The sequence below is a fragment of the Anolis carolinensis genome, chromosome 1 (genome assembly GCF_035594765.1).
Source record: "Anolis carolinensis isolate JA03-04 chromosome 1, rAnoCar3.1.pri, whole genome shotgun sequence".
NCBI classification, from domain to species: Eukaryota; Metazoa; Chordata; class Lepidosauria; order Squamata; family Dactyloidae; genus Anolis; species Anolis carolinensis.
Genome location: NC_085841.1, coordinates 165,916,281 through 165,933,642, shown reverse-complemented (window position 1 = coordinate 165,933,642; position 17,362 = coordinate 165,916,281). Strand labels below are relative to the sequence as shown.

The window sequence follows — 17,362 nt, the reverse complement described above, 5'->3', positions numbered from 1 at the left end:
ATGCCATCATTGGGTGTAGTATTAGCAATGTCTGTTACTGGAGTTACTCAAAAGAGTAAATTACTCTTATAATATGGGAAAGTAAATAGTAACTAGCAATATAGAAGGGTTATTGGAGCAGTTTGTCAATACAAAATCTGCAGACAGAACCTAGTTGAATAGCAGAGAAAGCAACTAGTAGATCTTGAGAGCCACTAAGTTTGTTTATATTTGTAAGCATGCAGAAAATCATGTAAATTTTATTAAGTGTCTTAAAGTTTCAACCTATCCCTTTGACCTCTGTTAACATCCTCCATTCCCCTTGCATCCCTAAAGCCCTTCCCATCTCTAGCCTACACAGGTAATTTTTATTCAGCCCTATCTTTTTGCTGGCCATAAGGATTCCCACATTTTTAAAGGGAAAACACTAGAGTGTCATTGCTAAAATAGCAGAATTCATTGTTGAAGGAAGGGAAAGAATGTTCATAGAAGAGGGCATTGCACTCTACAGCCCCAGAGTAATTAAGGCTGTAAGCTTATGCAGGTAACATAATAATTATACACACAACTTAAATAATATGCATAGGTTTGCAATTTCACATGGACACCTGAGCATCTAGCTGCTTCTCTTGCCAAAGGGCATGGAGAGGATGAATTGCTCAAAACACAGGTGGCATGCATTATTGTTGCCATCACCATCTTCTTTTTTCACAGCACTTTCCAGTAACGTCTGTGCATATATCTGAAAACATGGTGGAGAAGACAGAAATAGTCTATATTTTATAGCCAGGGAAATTAATGTACCTTGCTCTTTTGCTTCTACTGCCATTATGAGATCTACAGAAGCAGCAGTTCTCTCATGTCTGTTTGTCTATTGAGTACTTCATAGGATTAAAGATTGGGAATTCAACAACCTGCACCTCATTCAAATCTGCAGATAAATATGCCGGCTTCTGGGTAGCATAACAGACATTGACTTGGCATCAAACCTGATATTTCCATACTAGCTAACAGAGTTATATCCACAGTTAAGGACATAAGATGTTCAATTTGACATTTGTAAAGATCCCATAAATTTCTTTGCCAAAAGAAAAAAAATGTTCCTAGAATCATAAAATCATGTAAAAAGAGAGCTGGAAGAGACTCAAGAGCTATCTTTCTGACATACAGGAATGATAACAAAAATGATCCCAAGAGATGGCTCTCCAAGTCATCTCTCTCTAAAAAAGATGGCTCTCCAAGCCATCTTTTTTAGAGAGAAAAAGGAGGGTACACATAATATTAGATAAATTACAATGTATATTATAATCATCATCACTATTCATGAGGTTACTGTAGGTTGTTGATTTGATGCCAGTTAACAAGAAAGAAGGGGAATCCACTACCGTCTCAAGCAGTTTAATCCACTGCCAAATAGATCTTCACAGTGAAGTTCTTCTTCCTTCTTAGCGTTGAAATCTAATTTCTTTTCTTGTCATTTGAGTGCACTAGTTCACATCTTTAATAAAAAAAGCTCACAGCATCTTTTACATGCCATCCTCTTCAATATGTAAAGATGAGTATGTTATCACTTCTCAATCCTCTTTTCCCCCCAAGTTCAGTCTGATACTTAGCACGCTTGTTGCCATGAGCAAGTAACAGAAATACATACAATAATGCTACTTATTCCAGTGATGGTAACACATGGTTCTTTCCTACATGAAAAATAGCTAGAAGGAAATGTAGAAAAACTAGTGTGAAGTTGCCTTAAATAGCTGCCACTCTTTATTAGATTTGTTAATGCAAGGCTGTAATTAGTTCAGATCCTCTTGGCTATCCCTTAAAACCTACTTCACTTAGCCTGAAAAATGCTCAGCTTAGGGTGCTCAGGGCATCAATAATAACGTACAGGGTTCCCATATCTTGTCATGTATCATTAACGTGGATCATATTGAAGTCAATGTTGTTCAACTTCTACACAGCAGAGAAAAGTCTGAATTAAAATCTTCATGAACAATGATGTCTGACCTCATATGGAATGACTATAAGGCTAGGTGAACTTCAGAACAATATAGAAATGGGGAAAGAGATAAATCCAATGGACAAGATCGCAAATCAGCCCCTTCCTGGCTGCTTTGGAGTACTCCCATCAGGCAATGCGTTCTATCTGGTTTGTGGTACCTCATTTCAACCCTGTCCTCAGAAATGAGGTGCCAGCCTGCTATACATCTGTGATGGGCAATGAAGAAGAGTAGTCTTAAGGAATGCTTAACCCCTCTAAAAGTATACTCTGGTTTCTCTTCCAGTCGTATAACTCCCTTAACAGCATTCCTTCTCCATTTTGCTTTAACCTTGTGCAACTATAGAGGGAAGGAACCAATTTACACTTCCGTGAGGCCCAATTGGTGGCATATAAGTCAAAAGGCCTCTAAGGTTTTTTTAATTGGAAAAAACTGGTCCCCAGTTTTCAAACCAGTTCAAAACTATTGCAAACTGTCACTTTATTTGTGTCTTTTTTGTTGGCTTCTATTCCCACCCCCCAATTTTGAAGACACAAAGAGTGTTTTGGAGTATTTTTGAGCTATTTGGGAGTTATGTGGAAAACAGCACTCAGAGCCTGCATTGTTGGAATTCCAAGGACTTCACCTGGCCCATGGGTTGCACTTTGCCCACCCTTGCTTTACCTCATTAACAAAGGCTGGATGCCCATCTCTCCAGAATGCTCTAGTTATGTGCTCCTGCATGGCAGGGTGTTACCCTTCCTTTTAATTCTGTGATTTTATGAAACCATGAAGGAAAGCAATCTTTCTTTACAACTTATTTTTAGATTGCCCCTTGTCTTGTTTCTAGAAGTGCTTCTAGAAGTCCAGGTTTTCAAAATGCTGCCCATACTATTTTAGATGAGAAATGACTGTTAGAATCTTGCACTTGTGGACACTAGTAGTTGATAGGTGAAAAACTTCCAGTCTTTCACATAGAGGCAGATGCTTCTATCAAAAGAACTAGTAATTATTATTATTATTATTATTATTATTAAACTTTATTTGTACCCCGCTAGCATCTCCCGAAGGACTCGATGCGGCTTACAAAGGCCAAGGCCTCAACACACAATATAACAATACAAAACGAAGGCAAATTAAAAGGAATTAAAACAGTATAAACCACAAGCAATAACAATACGCTAAAACACAATAGAACTGGGCCGGGCCAGAGTAATGGGTACAAGATTAAAAGTGCTGATGTGACAGGTGATATATGAGGCTTATAGGTCAAGTGCAGAGTGCGATATGCGATCTTAGTTCTAATAAAGGGCTTATGGGACTTGGTATTGGAGATTTCCTATTAATCTGGGAAGGCACATTGGAACAGCCAGGTCTTCAAGTTCTTTCTGAAGACTGCCAATGTAGGGGCCTGTCTGAGATCCTTGGGGAGGGTGTTCCAGAGTCGGGGGGCCACCACGGAGAAGGCCCTGTCTCGTGTCCCCACCAACCGCGCTTGCGACGCAGGCGGGATCACGAGCAGGGCCTCTCCAGATGAACGAGTGAACGAGTGAACGAGTGGGTTCATAGACGGAGATGCGGTCACGGAGGTAGAATGGTCCCAAACCGTTCAGGGCTTTGTAGGTAAGCACCTGCACCTTAAATTGGGCTCGGAAAATAAATGGCAGCCAGTGGAGCTCCTTGAACAGGAGGGTTGACCTCTCTCTGTAAGGGGCCCCAGTTAACATCCTGGCTGCCGCTCGTTGGACCAGTTGGAACTTTCGAGCCGTTTTCAAGGGCAGCCCCATGTAGAGCGCATTACAGTAGTCCAGTCTGGAGGTGACCAAGGCATGGACCACCCCGGCCAGATCAGCCTTCACGAGGTACGGTCGCAGTTGGCGCACGAGTCTCAATTGTGCGAAGGCCCTCCCAGACACCGCCGACGCCTGAGCCTCGAGTGTAAGCGATGAATCCAAGAGGACTCCCAAACTGCGAACCTGTGGCTTCAGGGGGAGTGTAACCCCGTCCAGCACAGGTTGCCACCCTATACCCCGTTCAAGTTTACGATCGACCAGGAGGACCTCTGTCTTGTCGGGATTGATCTTCAGCTTGTTCCTCCTCATCCAGATAGACACAGCGGCCAGGCACTTGTCCAGCACCCGAGAGGCCTCCTTGGAATTAGGTGGAAAAGAGTAGTAGAGTTGTGCGTCATCTGCATAGAGGTGGCACCCAACTCAAAAACTCTGGATGACCTCTCCCAGCGGTTTCATGTAGATGTTAAAGAGCATGGGAGACAGAGTAGAACCTTGCGGGACCCCACAGCTCAAAGGCCAGGGGTCCGAGCAGGCGTCTCCCAGCTTCACCATCTGGGATAGACCCTCCAGGATCGGAGCCACGACAAAACCGTGCCCCCGAGACCCATCCCAGAGAGTCGTCCCAGAAGGATACCATGATCGATGGTATCGAAAGCTGCTGAGATGTCCAAGAGAACCAACAGGGTCACACTCCCCCTGTCCAGCTCTCTACGGAGGTCATCCACCAAGGCGACCAAGGCTGTCTCGGTGCCGTGGCCAGGCCTGAAACCAGACTGTGACTGATCTAGGTAGTTGATGTCATCTAGAAAGCCCTGGAGCTGGGAGGCAACCACCCGCTCCAGCACCTTACCCAAGAAAGGGAGGTTGGAGATTGGTCTGAAATTGTTCAGCACCGTGGAGTCAAGGGAAACCTTTTTAAGGAGTGGACGAACCACGGCTTGTTTCAGATAAGATGGAAAACCCCCCTGCTCCAACGATGCATTAATGATCAACACAAACCAATCAACCAGCCCCTCTCTGGCCGATTTAATTAGCCAAGACGGGCAAGGGTCCAGAGCCGACGTGGTTGCCCTCACAGCCCCAAGGACCTCCACCACGTTCTCAGGAAGAACAAGCCTAAAAGAATCCCACAAAATTGGACAAGCAGATGCCTCAATCACCTCCCCTGGCACTGTGGTGAAATTGGAGTCGAGCTCAAGGTGTATCAGAGCGACTTTGTCTGCAAAATGGTGTGCGAAATCGCGACACCGAGTTGCTGGGTCGTCAAAAGCCTCCTCCACCACAGGTGGCTGAAGGAGTTCCCCAACGACCCGAAACAACTCCGATGATCTATTTGCTGCAGACGCTATACGGGTAGTCATATAGGACTCCTTGGCTGCCCGTATAGCCACGGTATACGCCCTAAGAAAGGCTGTAGCCCGTGCTCGGTCGGACACGTCCTGAGAACTCCTCCAAGTGCGCTCTAGCCCCCTCCTCGTGTGCCCCCTTGAAAATCAAATTAATCCAACATTAAAAGAACTCTACATATTGTGCTTCTTGAGTCAACTCCAGGACTAGGTTGGACAGTGAGAGTGTGTGGTGTGTGTATTTACAGCTATCCTAACACAACAAGGCAGAAAAGAGAAGTGTAAGAGTGCAATAATGGCTGCAACCAGCCTGGGAAGAAAAGCACCAACAGCTTGAGGGCACAAGGCTTGGGAAAAGTGGACTTCTACATTCAGTCAATAAATTTTCCACAGTGATTTATTGCTCTCTTCCACCATGATACCTCCACAAATGGGACAAGTAAAAAAAAAGAAAGGGTTGCCATTTGGCTTTGTTTGTAAAATTAAGTTTTTCGCTATCCCTTTGTTTCTAAGGAAATGCAAATATTAGGATGACTTCTACACAATGATATTCCATTTTTTTTTTAATGGTCAGTAGCTTTACGATGGTTCTATCTGCCCTGAGTGGGTGAAATAGAAGAGAGATAAAGCTACATGTTTTATACAAGTGCGTTTCCTGTAAATTGTTAGCAAACAAATCTAATTATAATGTTAGTTATATTTGCTGACATAAATGTTTTGATAAACGAATAGAAGACATAGCTTATGCCATAGTTTAAATCACTAATATTGCTAATATTTTAATGATTTACTTCTGTTCCCTAGATCTCTCAGACCTCTCTGTAGACTGGAGGCCAGGAGTTCATTCATTTTTGTTTATTGTATATAATCAATATTCACAATAGCAACCAACCAAAATGATCTGCATCGTACTGTAGATAGGAAAGTCCACCATGTTATTCTGGAGTGCTATGTATTTTATTATGTTTTTAAATTGTGCTTCTAATTTTTTCACGTGAAGTTATGGTATAAATCAAAATTTTGTTTTTAATCAGTATTTCATTATTATTAGCCCCTCATGAGTTCTAAAGGGGAATGTAATTAAAACAAAAACAAAGTCTCAGCCTATATAAAGCAGGTGTCCATGTCAGATCAACTTTATATCCTGTGATGAAGAGGAAATGGGTGGATGCTATCCCCACAATATTCTTCGAGGCACTCATGTATCACTAGATAACATTCATTAGGCAACTCTGGGTAGAACTTACTACAGCTTTGATGGTAATGAAGTTACCTGGATACATCTAAATCTAAATCTAATCTAATCTAATCTAAATCTAAATCCATAATAAAAGCGAAAACCCGTATGTCACACAGACAGCCTCTGGCCTCCACAAACAGGCTACACTCCCCACTGTTCAAAACCCTGCAAGTCACTACATTGCACTGACACTGAGGTTACAGCGAGCACCATGAACATGTACCCCAACCCCTGCCAATGTTCTCCCCAAACATTACAAACCACCACCCAAGGAATACTTTCATTTGGGGACAATTTCATCCTACATTTTGCTATTTCTTCCACCACAGGCAGGCATCCCAGGGTTCTCCATTGCTATGGAATTTGCATGAGCCCGCCTACTGCCCTTGCACCACAGGCAGGCATCCCAAGGTTCTCCATTGCTGTGGAATTTCCATGATCTACTGCCCTTCCCTTTCAAATCTGTCTGCAAAACAAACAACAGAATTGAGCTGCAACTGAACTTAGCACAGGAGTTTGGGAGATTTCAGTTGTAGTTTAGCCTGCATCAAGTCAGACCATTGTGACTCCTACTGGAGAATTTATAGGAGTTATAGTTCACCTACACCCAGAACGCTATAAACCCAAACAATGATGGCTCTGGACCACATTTGCCATCCATAACTGATATGCCCAGATTTGACTACTGGTGGGTTTCGAGGGGAATTGACCTGGACATTTGGTAGTAGGTACTGATATTTATAGGTCACCTCCAATGAATAAGTACTTCGAACCCCACCGATGACAGACCAGGACCAAACTTTCCACACACAGCCCCCATAACCAATACAACCTATTGGACAAGTTGGGGGGAAAGAAAGTTATAGTTCACCTGCATCCAGAGAAACAGTGACCCCCACCGACAATGGACCACGACCACACTTCGCACAGAGAACCCTCATGACCAACTGAACATACTGCAGGTGTTAGTGGGAAGCCAGGCAATGACCACCCAACAACATATCTGGACCACACTTGGTACACAGATCCAAAATGCCCAACTTTTCATACTGGCAGGGTTTCGGGAGGATTGAGCCATGCTTCTATGAATTGTAGTTCACCCACTCCAAACACAATACATAACACTGAAAGACAAATAAGGCCATTCTCAAATGACCTGGGCACCACCGGATCCCCAAGCTAGTTATAAATAAAAATGAAATTAAGGATTCTGCTACTGAACACGTAGAAACCGTGATAGTGCATCTCTGACAAATTAAATGCAGTAACAAACAGAGGCCTTCATAGAATTCTAGTAGACAACACCAGAATGTGAAAAAAAAATTAAGTTTGTTATGAAAAACATTTTAGCGAAACTGATCCCATTACCTGATACCGCTAGGAAATCATCAATGGAAGTGATGTCATCCACAGCATCTGTCAGCACGCGTACTTGCTTTTCCCACTGTTCTTTAAACATATCCATGTTTTCTTGAGCTAGCTTGCTTTGTGGTTTGGCTGCCAAAGCCAATGCTGCATTAATTACCTGTAACACAATGCAAAATTCATACTGTATTTGTGAATATACAAATTTTCAAATATTGGGTACTTTAAATGATAAAGAATATATTCTATTGGACTAAGTAGCTATTCATTAATAACACCTTTATGAGTTAGAGCATTACGGTGCTGAGGTAGAGTGCAATTTGGTTAAAGCTCAATAAAGTTAACTTATGGCAAGATTAAAATTGCCATGGTAGAGGAAAATTATGATTTGTTTATTACATTTATAGCCCATCTGTTACCAAATGGTGTTCAAGTTGAGCAAAAGGGGGCAAAAGTAATTATAAAAGTCCTAAAGAAAAAGGAGAGGAATAAATAAAACCAATTAAAATAACTGGTTACAATCAATAGAGCAATGTAAATGACACAGGACAAGCCCAAACTGGGCTCTCTTGACAGACTAATAGCAATCACAGAGAAGGTCCTCCTTTGAGGTCCTGCCAAAAGTGTTCCAGAGGTTGGCCAGGTCTCCCTCAGGAATCTGAAAACTTAGCCATGCTCATATGGAAATGAACATGTGAACAGCTAAAGTTTCTTAACATTTTCAAAGTCAGCCAGTACCATGTACAACATATTTTAATAATTCAAATAAGAGGAAATGAGGGAATATATGTCACAGATGTCAGAGGGAACATTTCTAAGAATGGGCATGATTGATGCTTTATATAAAAGTGACCCTGAACACTGCTAGAATTTAAACATCTTTTCATGAAAAACTGAGCAAGAGCATGGCTGTATACTCAATATACACCCATGCTCCAAAAAAATATTCCTCTACAGAAGTATTTGTGGGACTTCTATGGTATGCTTCTGGCCCAAGGGTACCATACAGTTGTCCTGGAGGATCTAGAGACACCCAATATTGGAAGTGTCTGTGGGCCTCTCTAGGTCCTTCAGTGCTACTCTTTAGTATATTTCTGGCCCAAGTATAGTCAATATAAAGGGCGATCTATTATTCCTGGTTTCAGATATTCATGGGCTGAAGATGTGTTTTGAAATCTAGAGTTGTACTGTACACCCAAATAATCGACTGGAGTCTTCAAGACGATAACAATCCCATCCAAAACAGATTGAAATCTAATTCCCTCACCTGCCTTTCAGATGACCAGGAACTGTATTATCTTATTTAAGTTCCAATTTGTTCATCTCCATTAAGTTCACTATCACTATCAGAAACCAACTGAGAATTTTAACAGCTTTTTTGGATTTATGTGGAAAGAGGAGATAATAGAATATTATCAGCTTTATTGTTTAAACTGAGCTTCAAACCCCCAGATGACCTTCCTGACACATACATGCTGGCTTTGCTATCTAACAATATTTGGAAGGTCACACACTGACCATCACTGCACTAAAGAATTGAGACAATTATATTCTATTATAACATTATAACCTATATCAAAATGAATAAGGGCATTCATCACTGACAAAACTCTCCAGAATTTTTTTGAACTGCTAATACCTTTAAGCTTGTTATATCTGACTTTGCATGTGATTTTAACCTGGTTATATTTTGTATTTTCTTATTAAGAAATGATTGACTAATGTGACATGGAACAGAAATCTGACAGCCCTAAGTTCTTTACTGTCTTTAGATAGTCTTTAGAACTGATACAGACTAAATGTTTCTCCAAAGCAAAATTACTACCATAAGTCATTTCAAAAACCTAGTCTGACATCACTGATCTCAGGTAAAATACTACAATGTGGATGAAAAGATGTTATACAGTGATCTCTACCTTTTACTTAGAAATTGGAATATAAAATGTATGTATGAAGCTTGTGATTTACCTGAGGACAAAGTGCTTCAAGCTGGCTTGCCGACATGTGTACCAATTTCACACCTTCTTCATTATTTGAGATAGAACAGGCCAAATTGGCAACCTAGATGTAGAAATGGAAGGCATTTTAGAAAGCTAAACTTGTTTGTGTGAAATTGCTTCTGGAATCAAAAGCAGCCTTCTTCCGTTGCGGTGTCCAATCGGTTTTCACAAGGAAATAATTACAGTTCGCACACTTTTAATAATTAGTGATAACAATTGCCAAGGCAATTAATTACAAAGGAAGAACACTTACGAGTTAGAGGCATGTTTGAAGCTTACATTTGTGGTAACCAATGGCAACTTCTAATAGTCAAAAGCTCACTTATTTTCTTAAATACATATTAGTTTGGACTAATATGCTAAGTAAAATAACTGAAGAAAAATGATTACCCTCTGAAAAAGGCAAAGTTACCATTTTATTTAGCATCACAATACTAGTTGCATTATGAGCTTATGGAACTAGCTAGTGAAAGCAGAATATACATTTAGCAGTACATAGCTTACTGAAAGGTGCATCCAGTGTTCTGGACAGAAGTTTTACTTAATATGTTGAGCATGAATTTCCTCTACTAATGTGCAAGCGGTTTATGTGCATTCAACTTGCCTACACAACAGAAAATACTGTTGCCTATTGGTGAAGAAGACATTGCCAACTGCCTCTTGTCTGGAGACAAGCCCTTCTATTTGCTTTCTGGGAGGGTAATGAAAGGTCACACAAAACAATGTTATTTTTAAGTGAAAGCAGTCTATATTTTGGAACTTGTTCTCTGAAGAGGGATTCTAAAATGGTTTATAGTTATTAGCTGACAGGTGAGTGACAGCTTGTTATTTAAAGACTACATTTGTGCAGAGAAATATGTAAAAGTAGTAGGAAAAAACTGGAACACTGTGTTCCCTCCTACCTTTTAGCAGCAGTCTCTCAAAGGAAGTCAAAATTCTGGTCAGTACATACTCTGTTTTCAGAAGCATAACATACTAAATGTTTTTCCCAATGACAACCCATATATCTAGCTCAGTCAGCTAAGTATACATACATACTATGTATCAACTGAAAATTCTATCATAAAGTATTATTAAATGCCAACAGAAACAAGGCTATAGAACTAAAAATAAGACGTTTTGAGAAGACAAAAACCCAACCATAAGTTGACAACAGTAAATTTAAGAATAAACTGAGTTTAGATATGTAATCCAGGCACATGGTCAATTTTTCTTCATGTTATTTTTAGATCATAAGGACAATAAACGGTTAAAGACCACGAACTGCATAAATATAAATATATTTCTTCACTGGTTTGTTAAACATACTTTGTTGATAACAGTGGTGCCTATACGAAAATAGCCAAAAATAGCTCTAGAATGAAAATACACATGCTAAGTTCAGATTATTTTAAATATTGGCCATATGTGATAATTCCCCTGGAAACAAAAACCTTGCTAATATAAAAATTATAATTCCTTGCATTTACAAAATGTTTTCTGATTTTAGCGCCACAGTGACAGGGTTTGGAGGATCTTAATTACATTATATAAGCTTTCTATTTGCATAATTTCTGAGAAAAGTGGGGAAATATACAAGAAAAATAGTACTAAAACATTTCATCATTTCTTATATCTAGCCTTTAGTGCATATGGCTCAACTGAAAAGCAAGTAGTGAATGGTCACTCCAACTTCTACACTGGTTTGTGAGAAATCTTTTTTTAACCTACTTGTCAAGTCACCTTCCTCTCACTGAAGAAATGTCAGAATCGTTGTGAAAAATTAAAGCTTCCACGTGAGCATTACCAAAACAGAGAAATTAGGCTGAATCTGTATATTTTGTGAACCAGCTGCTTATCCAGAAAGCAGCTGGTTCCAGAAAGCATAACGCTTGTGTGAAAGTGGTCTGTGCCTAGATGGAAATGTTGACTAGCCGAGAAGCAGTAGACAAGGCAATGCTTCTCACTGGGCTGCTGGGTAGTCTCCTCTCAGAAAATGGAAAAGTTTCTCAAAGGATCCTATGTTATAGGTAGTAACCCACTTCCAAATGGAAATAATGTAAGATAGTGTAATAAATTTGGAGTATTTGTTTTGGACTTGAAGAACCAGATTCTTCAGCTCTGCTGAGGTGGAGAGACAAGCGGGTTTTACTCTGATCTACCAGTGGTTGCAAACCTGTGGCCATCCAGGTGTTTTGGATTTCAGCTCCCAGAATTCCTGGTCATTGAACAAGTTGGCTAGGACTTCTGGCAGTTGGAGGCCCAAACACCTGGATGGCCACAGGTTTGATATCTCTGGCCTAGATTGCCAAAACCATGTATCTGTGGGCATGTGTATTAGCCCTTGGTTTCTTCACATCTGACTAAGGAAATACTAGCTTCTTGACTGGATTCTGACCATTCCTATTGTATATAGCTAACCTATAGATAACGTGGACATCACACTTCTAGTGAAGAACAAAAAGTAATAAATTCAAAATGTGGAAAACATGTAGGAATAAGAGGTATATTTTTAAAACAGAATTTTTCCATTTGGGAGTTTTGACTGGGAGGTTTCAAGTGACATGTTTTCCGAATCTGACAGATATGGCCTTATATGGTAACAGTTCTTGTAGGACAGACAGAACAAATTAATTTTTTATGCACTTTCCCAAGAATGCACTTTTTGTCATTATGGTAACCTATCTCCAAGAATACGCCCATAACATCTTAAGTGGCACAAATGACCTCAGGCTGACTAGGGGTGCTGCCAGCATTTGGATGAACAAGTTTCTATTTACCCCCAAGTGACAATCCTGCCAAATATAATAGTAACAAATGCAAGCATACAATTATCCCCTTACAACACTCTGCCACAATCTGACCTAATGTGCTGGTGACAGAAATGTAAGGGCTGGTTAACCTAGAAGGCTGTCCATTTCAAATGTAGACCAAGTCTTTAAAATTTTCTTTGAAATTAACTACAAATGACACTGGAGTAAGAAATTAGGTTGATGTCTCAAGTGAAGCATTCTTGATTCTGTAAAGAGTTTACTTGTGGAAAGCAAGTATAGATCTCAATTATCTGACCAAACAAGTAATGATCTATGTCCCCTTTTTTACTGAAATTCCTGTCTTTAGTGTTTCCCAATTCCTGCTTAAGTTATCTTTTTGGATTCAAAAAATCAACTGCTGAAGTATGCAACAAGAGCTCACAACTATCTCCAAATGATCACATTGATATTTTCAATATGTAATTCTATGTAAAATGGTTCAGAAGTCAAAACACTCACTTGCAATTGAAAAGAGACAGTTAATACCAAATCTATACAATATTTATAGAAATAATTGGTTATAACCTGTAGCTAATCTAAAAAGTCTAAATAACACTAGGTAACAAAATTTGAAAAAAAATGTTGTTCCTGGTTTGAAAATGTTATTTCCTGTTTAATTGTGTGAAACTTCCTTTTAAAGTAGTTGTTATATTTTTAAAAAATTGTGTTTGTGGCTGCCACAAACTATGTTAAGTTGGTTGCGACTCTATGAAATTTTCATTTAATAACTATAGTAAAATGTACTGCATGTGTTTGATCCATGTTTTTATGATAGAACAATTAGGAAATGAAATAAGTAACACAGGCAGTCTCTAAATTATGAACAAGATAAATTCTGTAGATTTGTTCTTAAGTTGAATTTTTTTTATGTAAGTCAGAACAGGTACATTTTATAAATGTAACTCCAGCTGTGCTGGAACTATACAAGTCCCAGTTCCCTTTGTCAGGCTGCATCACCCTCAGTTTCAGAGTACTCACTTTTCTGTTAGTTTTATGAGGGTGGAGTTTAAGAAAACCCTTCCTGGTTTGTATCAGTAAGATTGCCCGCCCCTTTGCCAGGGAAAGGGAGCCATTTTAGATTAGAATTATTACCACCAGGGAATCTTGGAAGCAAGTCAGTCCCAGAGATCCAGTCTTGGGCAAGCCATTTAAAGTCAATTTAAACAATAATTAGTTAACCAATAACTAATTAAAGCCTTGGGTACTGGGCGCCCCAAAGGCCCCTATACCAGAGAAAGCGAGCAAGGAAAACGTTCGTGTGTTCTTCTTCTCAGGAATCATCCACTTTCCAGCAGCTTCAGGAACCAGCAGCTTTCACCTCACTTTCTGTCCCTGTGATCACTGGATTTGGAAAAAAATTGGCTTGTTGTGGAAAGAAAGATAAAGCTTCAGTGGAGACACTGTTCTCCCATGATAACTCTTTCCGGAGTGAATTTCCCTTCCTAGGGGAAGATTTTTCTCACTTCCTGTTGCCTCTCCCCTGTTCTCAACTATGAGTCATTTGCAAGTCAGATGTTTGTAACTCGGGGACTGTCTGTATAAAAACGTGCGCTCATACAGGAGGCTACATTCTAAAAATCCACCTGAGCCTTAAATTGTTTTGAACAGATTGGCAGCCATATCTGACATCAATCAAAATGTATAAAGGTATTTGTTAACAGTATAATTCCCTAAAAGTTTTGCTCAGCAATTATGCAATGCATTAAAGTGTGTGCTAATCTTAAGACTGCTTATTTATGACAGAATTTTATACCCTTGACATCTCAATCACATATATTAATGGTCTGTAGTGAAAAGCATTGTGAAAGTTAATGCTGGGTGATAGAGTTTGCCTGTGTTGATTGATTGCTGATAGTTCATTTATAAATGCAAGACATCACTTGATTCCTCAGAGCGTGATAAATATGCATGTGATAGGCAATCTTTAGAGTGTGACAAATTTTACCTTTAAAATTGCAGCTTCTGTCTGTAAGAATTCTATATCAATATTTTTACATTTCTTTTAAGGAAAGCTATGATATTAAACCTACTAGATATCATCAAGTACAGAGAAAAAAAAGGCAGGAATGAAATCAGTTAGATTCCATCTTCTATGTTCCATTCAATAATATAAAAGCATTTTCCCCAAGCTATAAAACAGATGGAAGCTCCACATAGCCATTTCTAGTGTAATCATTGTGGATCCAGAAAACCCAAAATATGGAATGTTATATTTTCTAGTCCTAGCCAAATGGGTAAATCTTTTTATCTTCAAAATGTATGTTGCCAGGATTTCCAAACTTTTTACAATTTCTCAAGAAGAAACAAACATCCCAATCTCTATAAATCTCAATAGGCAAGAGTGCAAATAGACAGAATACAATACTTGTTTTTCTTTCCTAAATCAAAAAAGGTTAAAACACTATCAAGATGATGAAAAATATTAAACACTGAAGAACTGCACTTCTACGTCTCCTAAGAGACAGCTGGCAAGAAACTGTGTTCCAGACAGTGGAACAGACTGCCTAAGCAATATGCACTTCTAGATGAGGAAAACACTATAATCACTGCATAAAAATATATGTTGTTTGGAAAAGCCAATAGCATAGCAAAATATGCAAAGTTTATTCATGTACACTAAACATTTACCACATAGCTTTCCCTGTCACCTGTGGCAAAATGGCTTCTTTGTTAGAGCCATTCTCTTCTAGCAACTATTCAATCTGTTCAATAAAAAACCCTCTTTATGCAATGTATAGCTACCTTGTCAAAAGGTAATACAATACTTAATTTCAAGCATATTACCTCAATCAGCTTGTTGGCATGTTCACGGAAAACCTGGGCATATTCTTTCACTTCTTTCTCATTCCCATTCTTGGCAGCTTCAATCAAAACTAGAAGTGGTACATTTGTTTCCAGAAAGGAATCTGAAACATGGTCCATAACAGCTTTTCGGAGCTAAGAATAGAGATCAAAACAGTGTTAGCCTTTTATCAATGTACAGTAAATTGTTATTTTCAACCTTTACAACAACTTACTTTGCTAGTAATCCTTTTATTAAATACATAATTTTTCACCCTCAGTGCAAATGAGCACCACTATTTAATACTCTAAGCACTACTTAGTGTACTTCTATAACTATTTCTGTCAATTGACACTGCATGCTTCAAATTTACCACTTCAAAATTACTGATATTAAATAATTGTTCCAAAGCAATTGGGAAATCATATTTCAATGATATCAGGAAATTGTACGTGTTTACATATCCAAAAGAGACTTTAGACCAAACACTACATTCTTCTGGTTACTTGTCAATACTTAAAACATATTGTGCTAACTATCTTGCAAACTTTCTCTCATATAGCTCAGTCCTACTGATTTTTCTGGCACACCTATCTAAACATGTTATTGATAAACATTTCCTTGGTAATTAACAATGTCCCTTAATGATAATGGATTTTGTTTGCAATTGCTTATTGCTTTGCTGCATCTATCAGTCATCATGGATGACCACTGGAGGGCTCTCAAGTAGCTGAATGTAACCTGAAAAGACATTTTGTCTGACCCTCAAAATCCAATTTCACATATTTTTAAAGCAAGGTAAACAGAAAGCTTTACAAATTTCACTCAAAAGGAAAACAATTTCGTTTTAAAAATTATGATGCATATTTCATACCTCTGGAATCTGGTTGGCAAGTCCTAGCCATCTCAGAACCTTTCTGTACCATAACTGCTACACAATGCTGACTTAGATTGTGTCTTAGAAACAGACTACTCTTGATTTTTTAAAAATAAGATCAGAATCTAATCTAATTTAATCTAGACTGATGTAAACTGACCTAGAGGCTGGTTTAATCTTTAAAATGACACAAAAGCAGATTTTATCTCTGGATCTTGGACATACTGAATTTACAATATGACCACGGGAGAGATATAAAATTGCCTTTGCCAATGGATCTCTATATTCTCTCTATGCAATAAAAAAGCTGTATGTTTAGGCATCAGCTTGATCAGGCTGGCATTTGTTGGCATTGAGGTGGATGACGAAGACAAGCCTTTGCACCCTCACCTGAACCAGGCTTGAATACAACTGTATTTTAAGCCCCATCTGCCCAAAAATGTGAGCTGAGATCCATTTAAACCAGGAGTAAATCCGATTTTCCAAATTTAAACAAGATTTAAAAACTATCTCAAATATACCTTCAGGGAAGGTCCAGATCTTTGGAGATATGGGGCCTGGAGATAGACACCTGGGTTCACCATCTGTAAGGCACTGCTGGCCTCCCCTCTTGCCCTCCATTTTGCTCTCAATTTACCAGCTAAAGGCTTGGATGGAAGCCTCTAGGCTTCTTTTCTCTTCCTGGTCCCTCAAACAGGAATTTTCCCCTTCCCTCTTCAAAGCCCTCTGTTAGCTGTGAGGAAGTAGCCTAAGAGGCTTTGGTGAAGATACTGCCAGCTTGTACACTCTCCTTTTTTTTTTTATATATATATATATATATATATTGGCCTTGAGAGTACAAGTTGGCTCACACTATGCATGTTCAACCACTATGTGTAGACCCATTGTTATTTTGCAGAACTGTACAAAATATATATATATATATATATATATATATATATATATATATATATATTGTACAGTTCTGCAAAATAACAATGGGTCTACACATAGTGGTTGAACATGCATAGTGTGAGCCAACTTGTACTCTCAAGGCCAATTTGTTAAAGTTCTACCCGAACTCTCACATCTACTTTTCTATTACAACTAGCTTTGCCTGGCCACACGTTGCTGTGGCTTAAGTGGAATAGCAGTGAATAGCCTCAAAGCCTGGCTGTTTTCTTCCTAAGGGAATTCTACTTTGGTGAGCTGGAATACAATGAATTGTCT

At 39.1% G+C, this 17,362-nt stretch overlaps 1 protein-coding gene across 1 annotated transcript in view; it reads right to left on the bottom strand.

Moving 5' to 3' along the window:
* Positions 1 to 17,362, bottom strand: part of ctnna1 (catenin alpha 1) — a 102,870-nt gene that overhangs the window by 23,318 nt on the left and 62,190 nt on the right. Inside the window, exons 9-11 of the mRNA XM_003215256.4 lie at positions 15,279 to 15,431; positions 9,671 to 9,763; positions 7,706 to 7,862 (exon numbers count right to left, since the gene is read on the bottom strand). Of these exons, the coding sequence (XP_003215304.1) occupies positions 7,706 to 7,862; positions 9,671 to 9,763; positions 15,279 to 15,431 (403 nt within the window). The remainder of the gene's footprint in view (positions 1 to 7,705; positions 7,863 to 9,670; positions 9,764 to 15,278; positions 15,432 to 17,362) is intronic.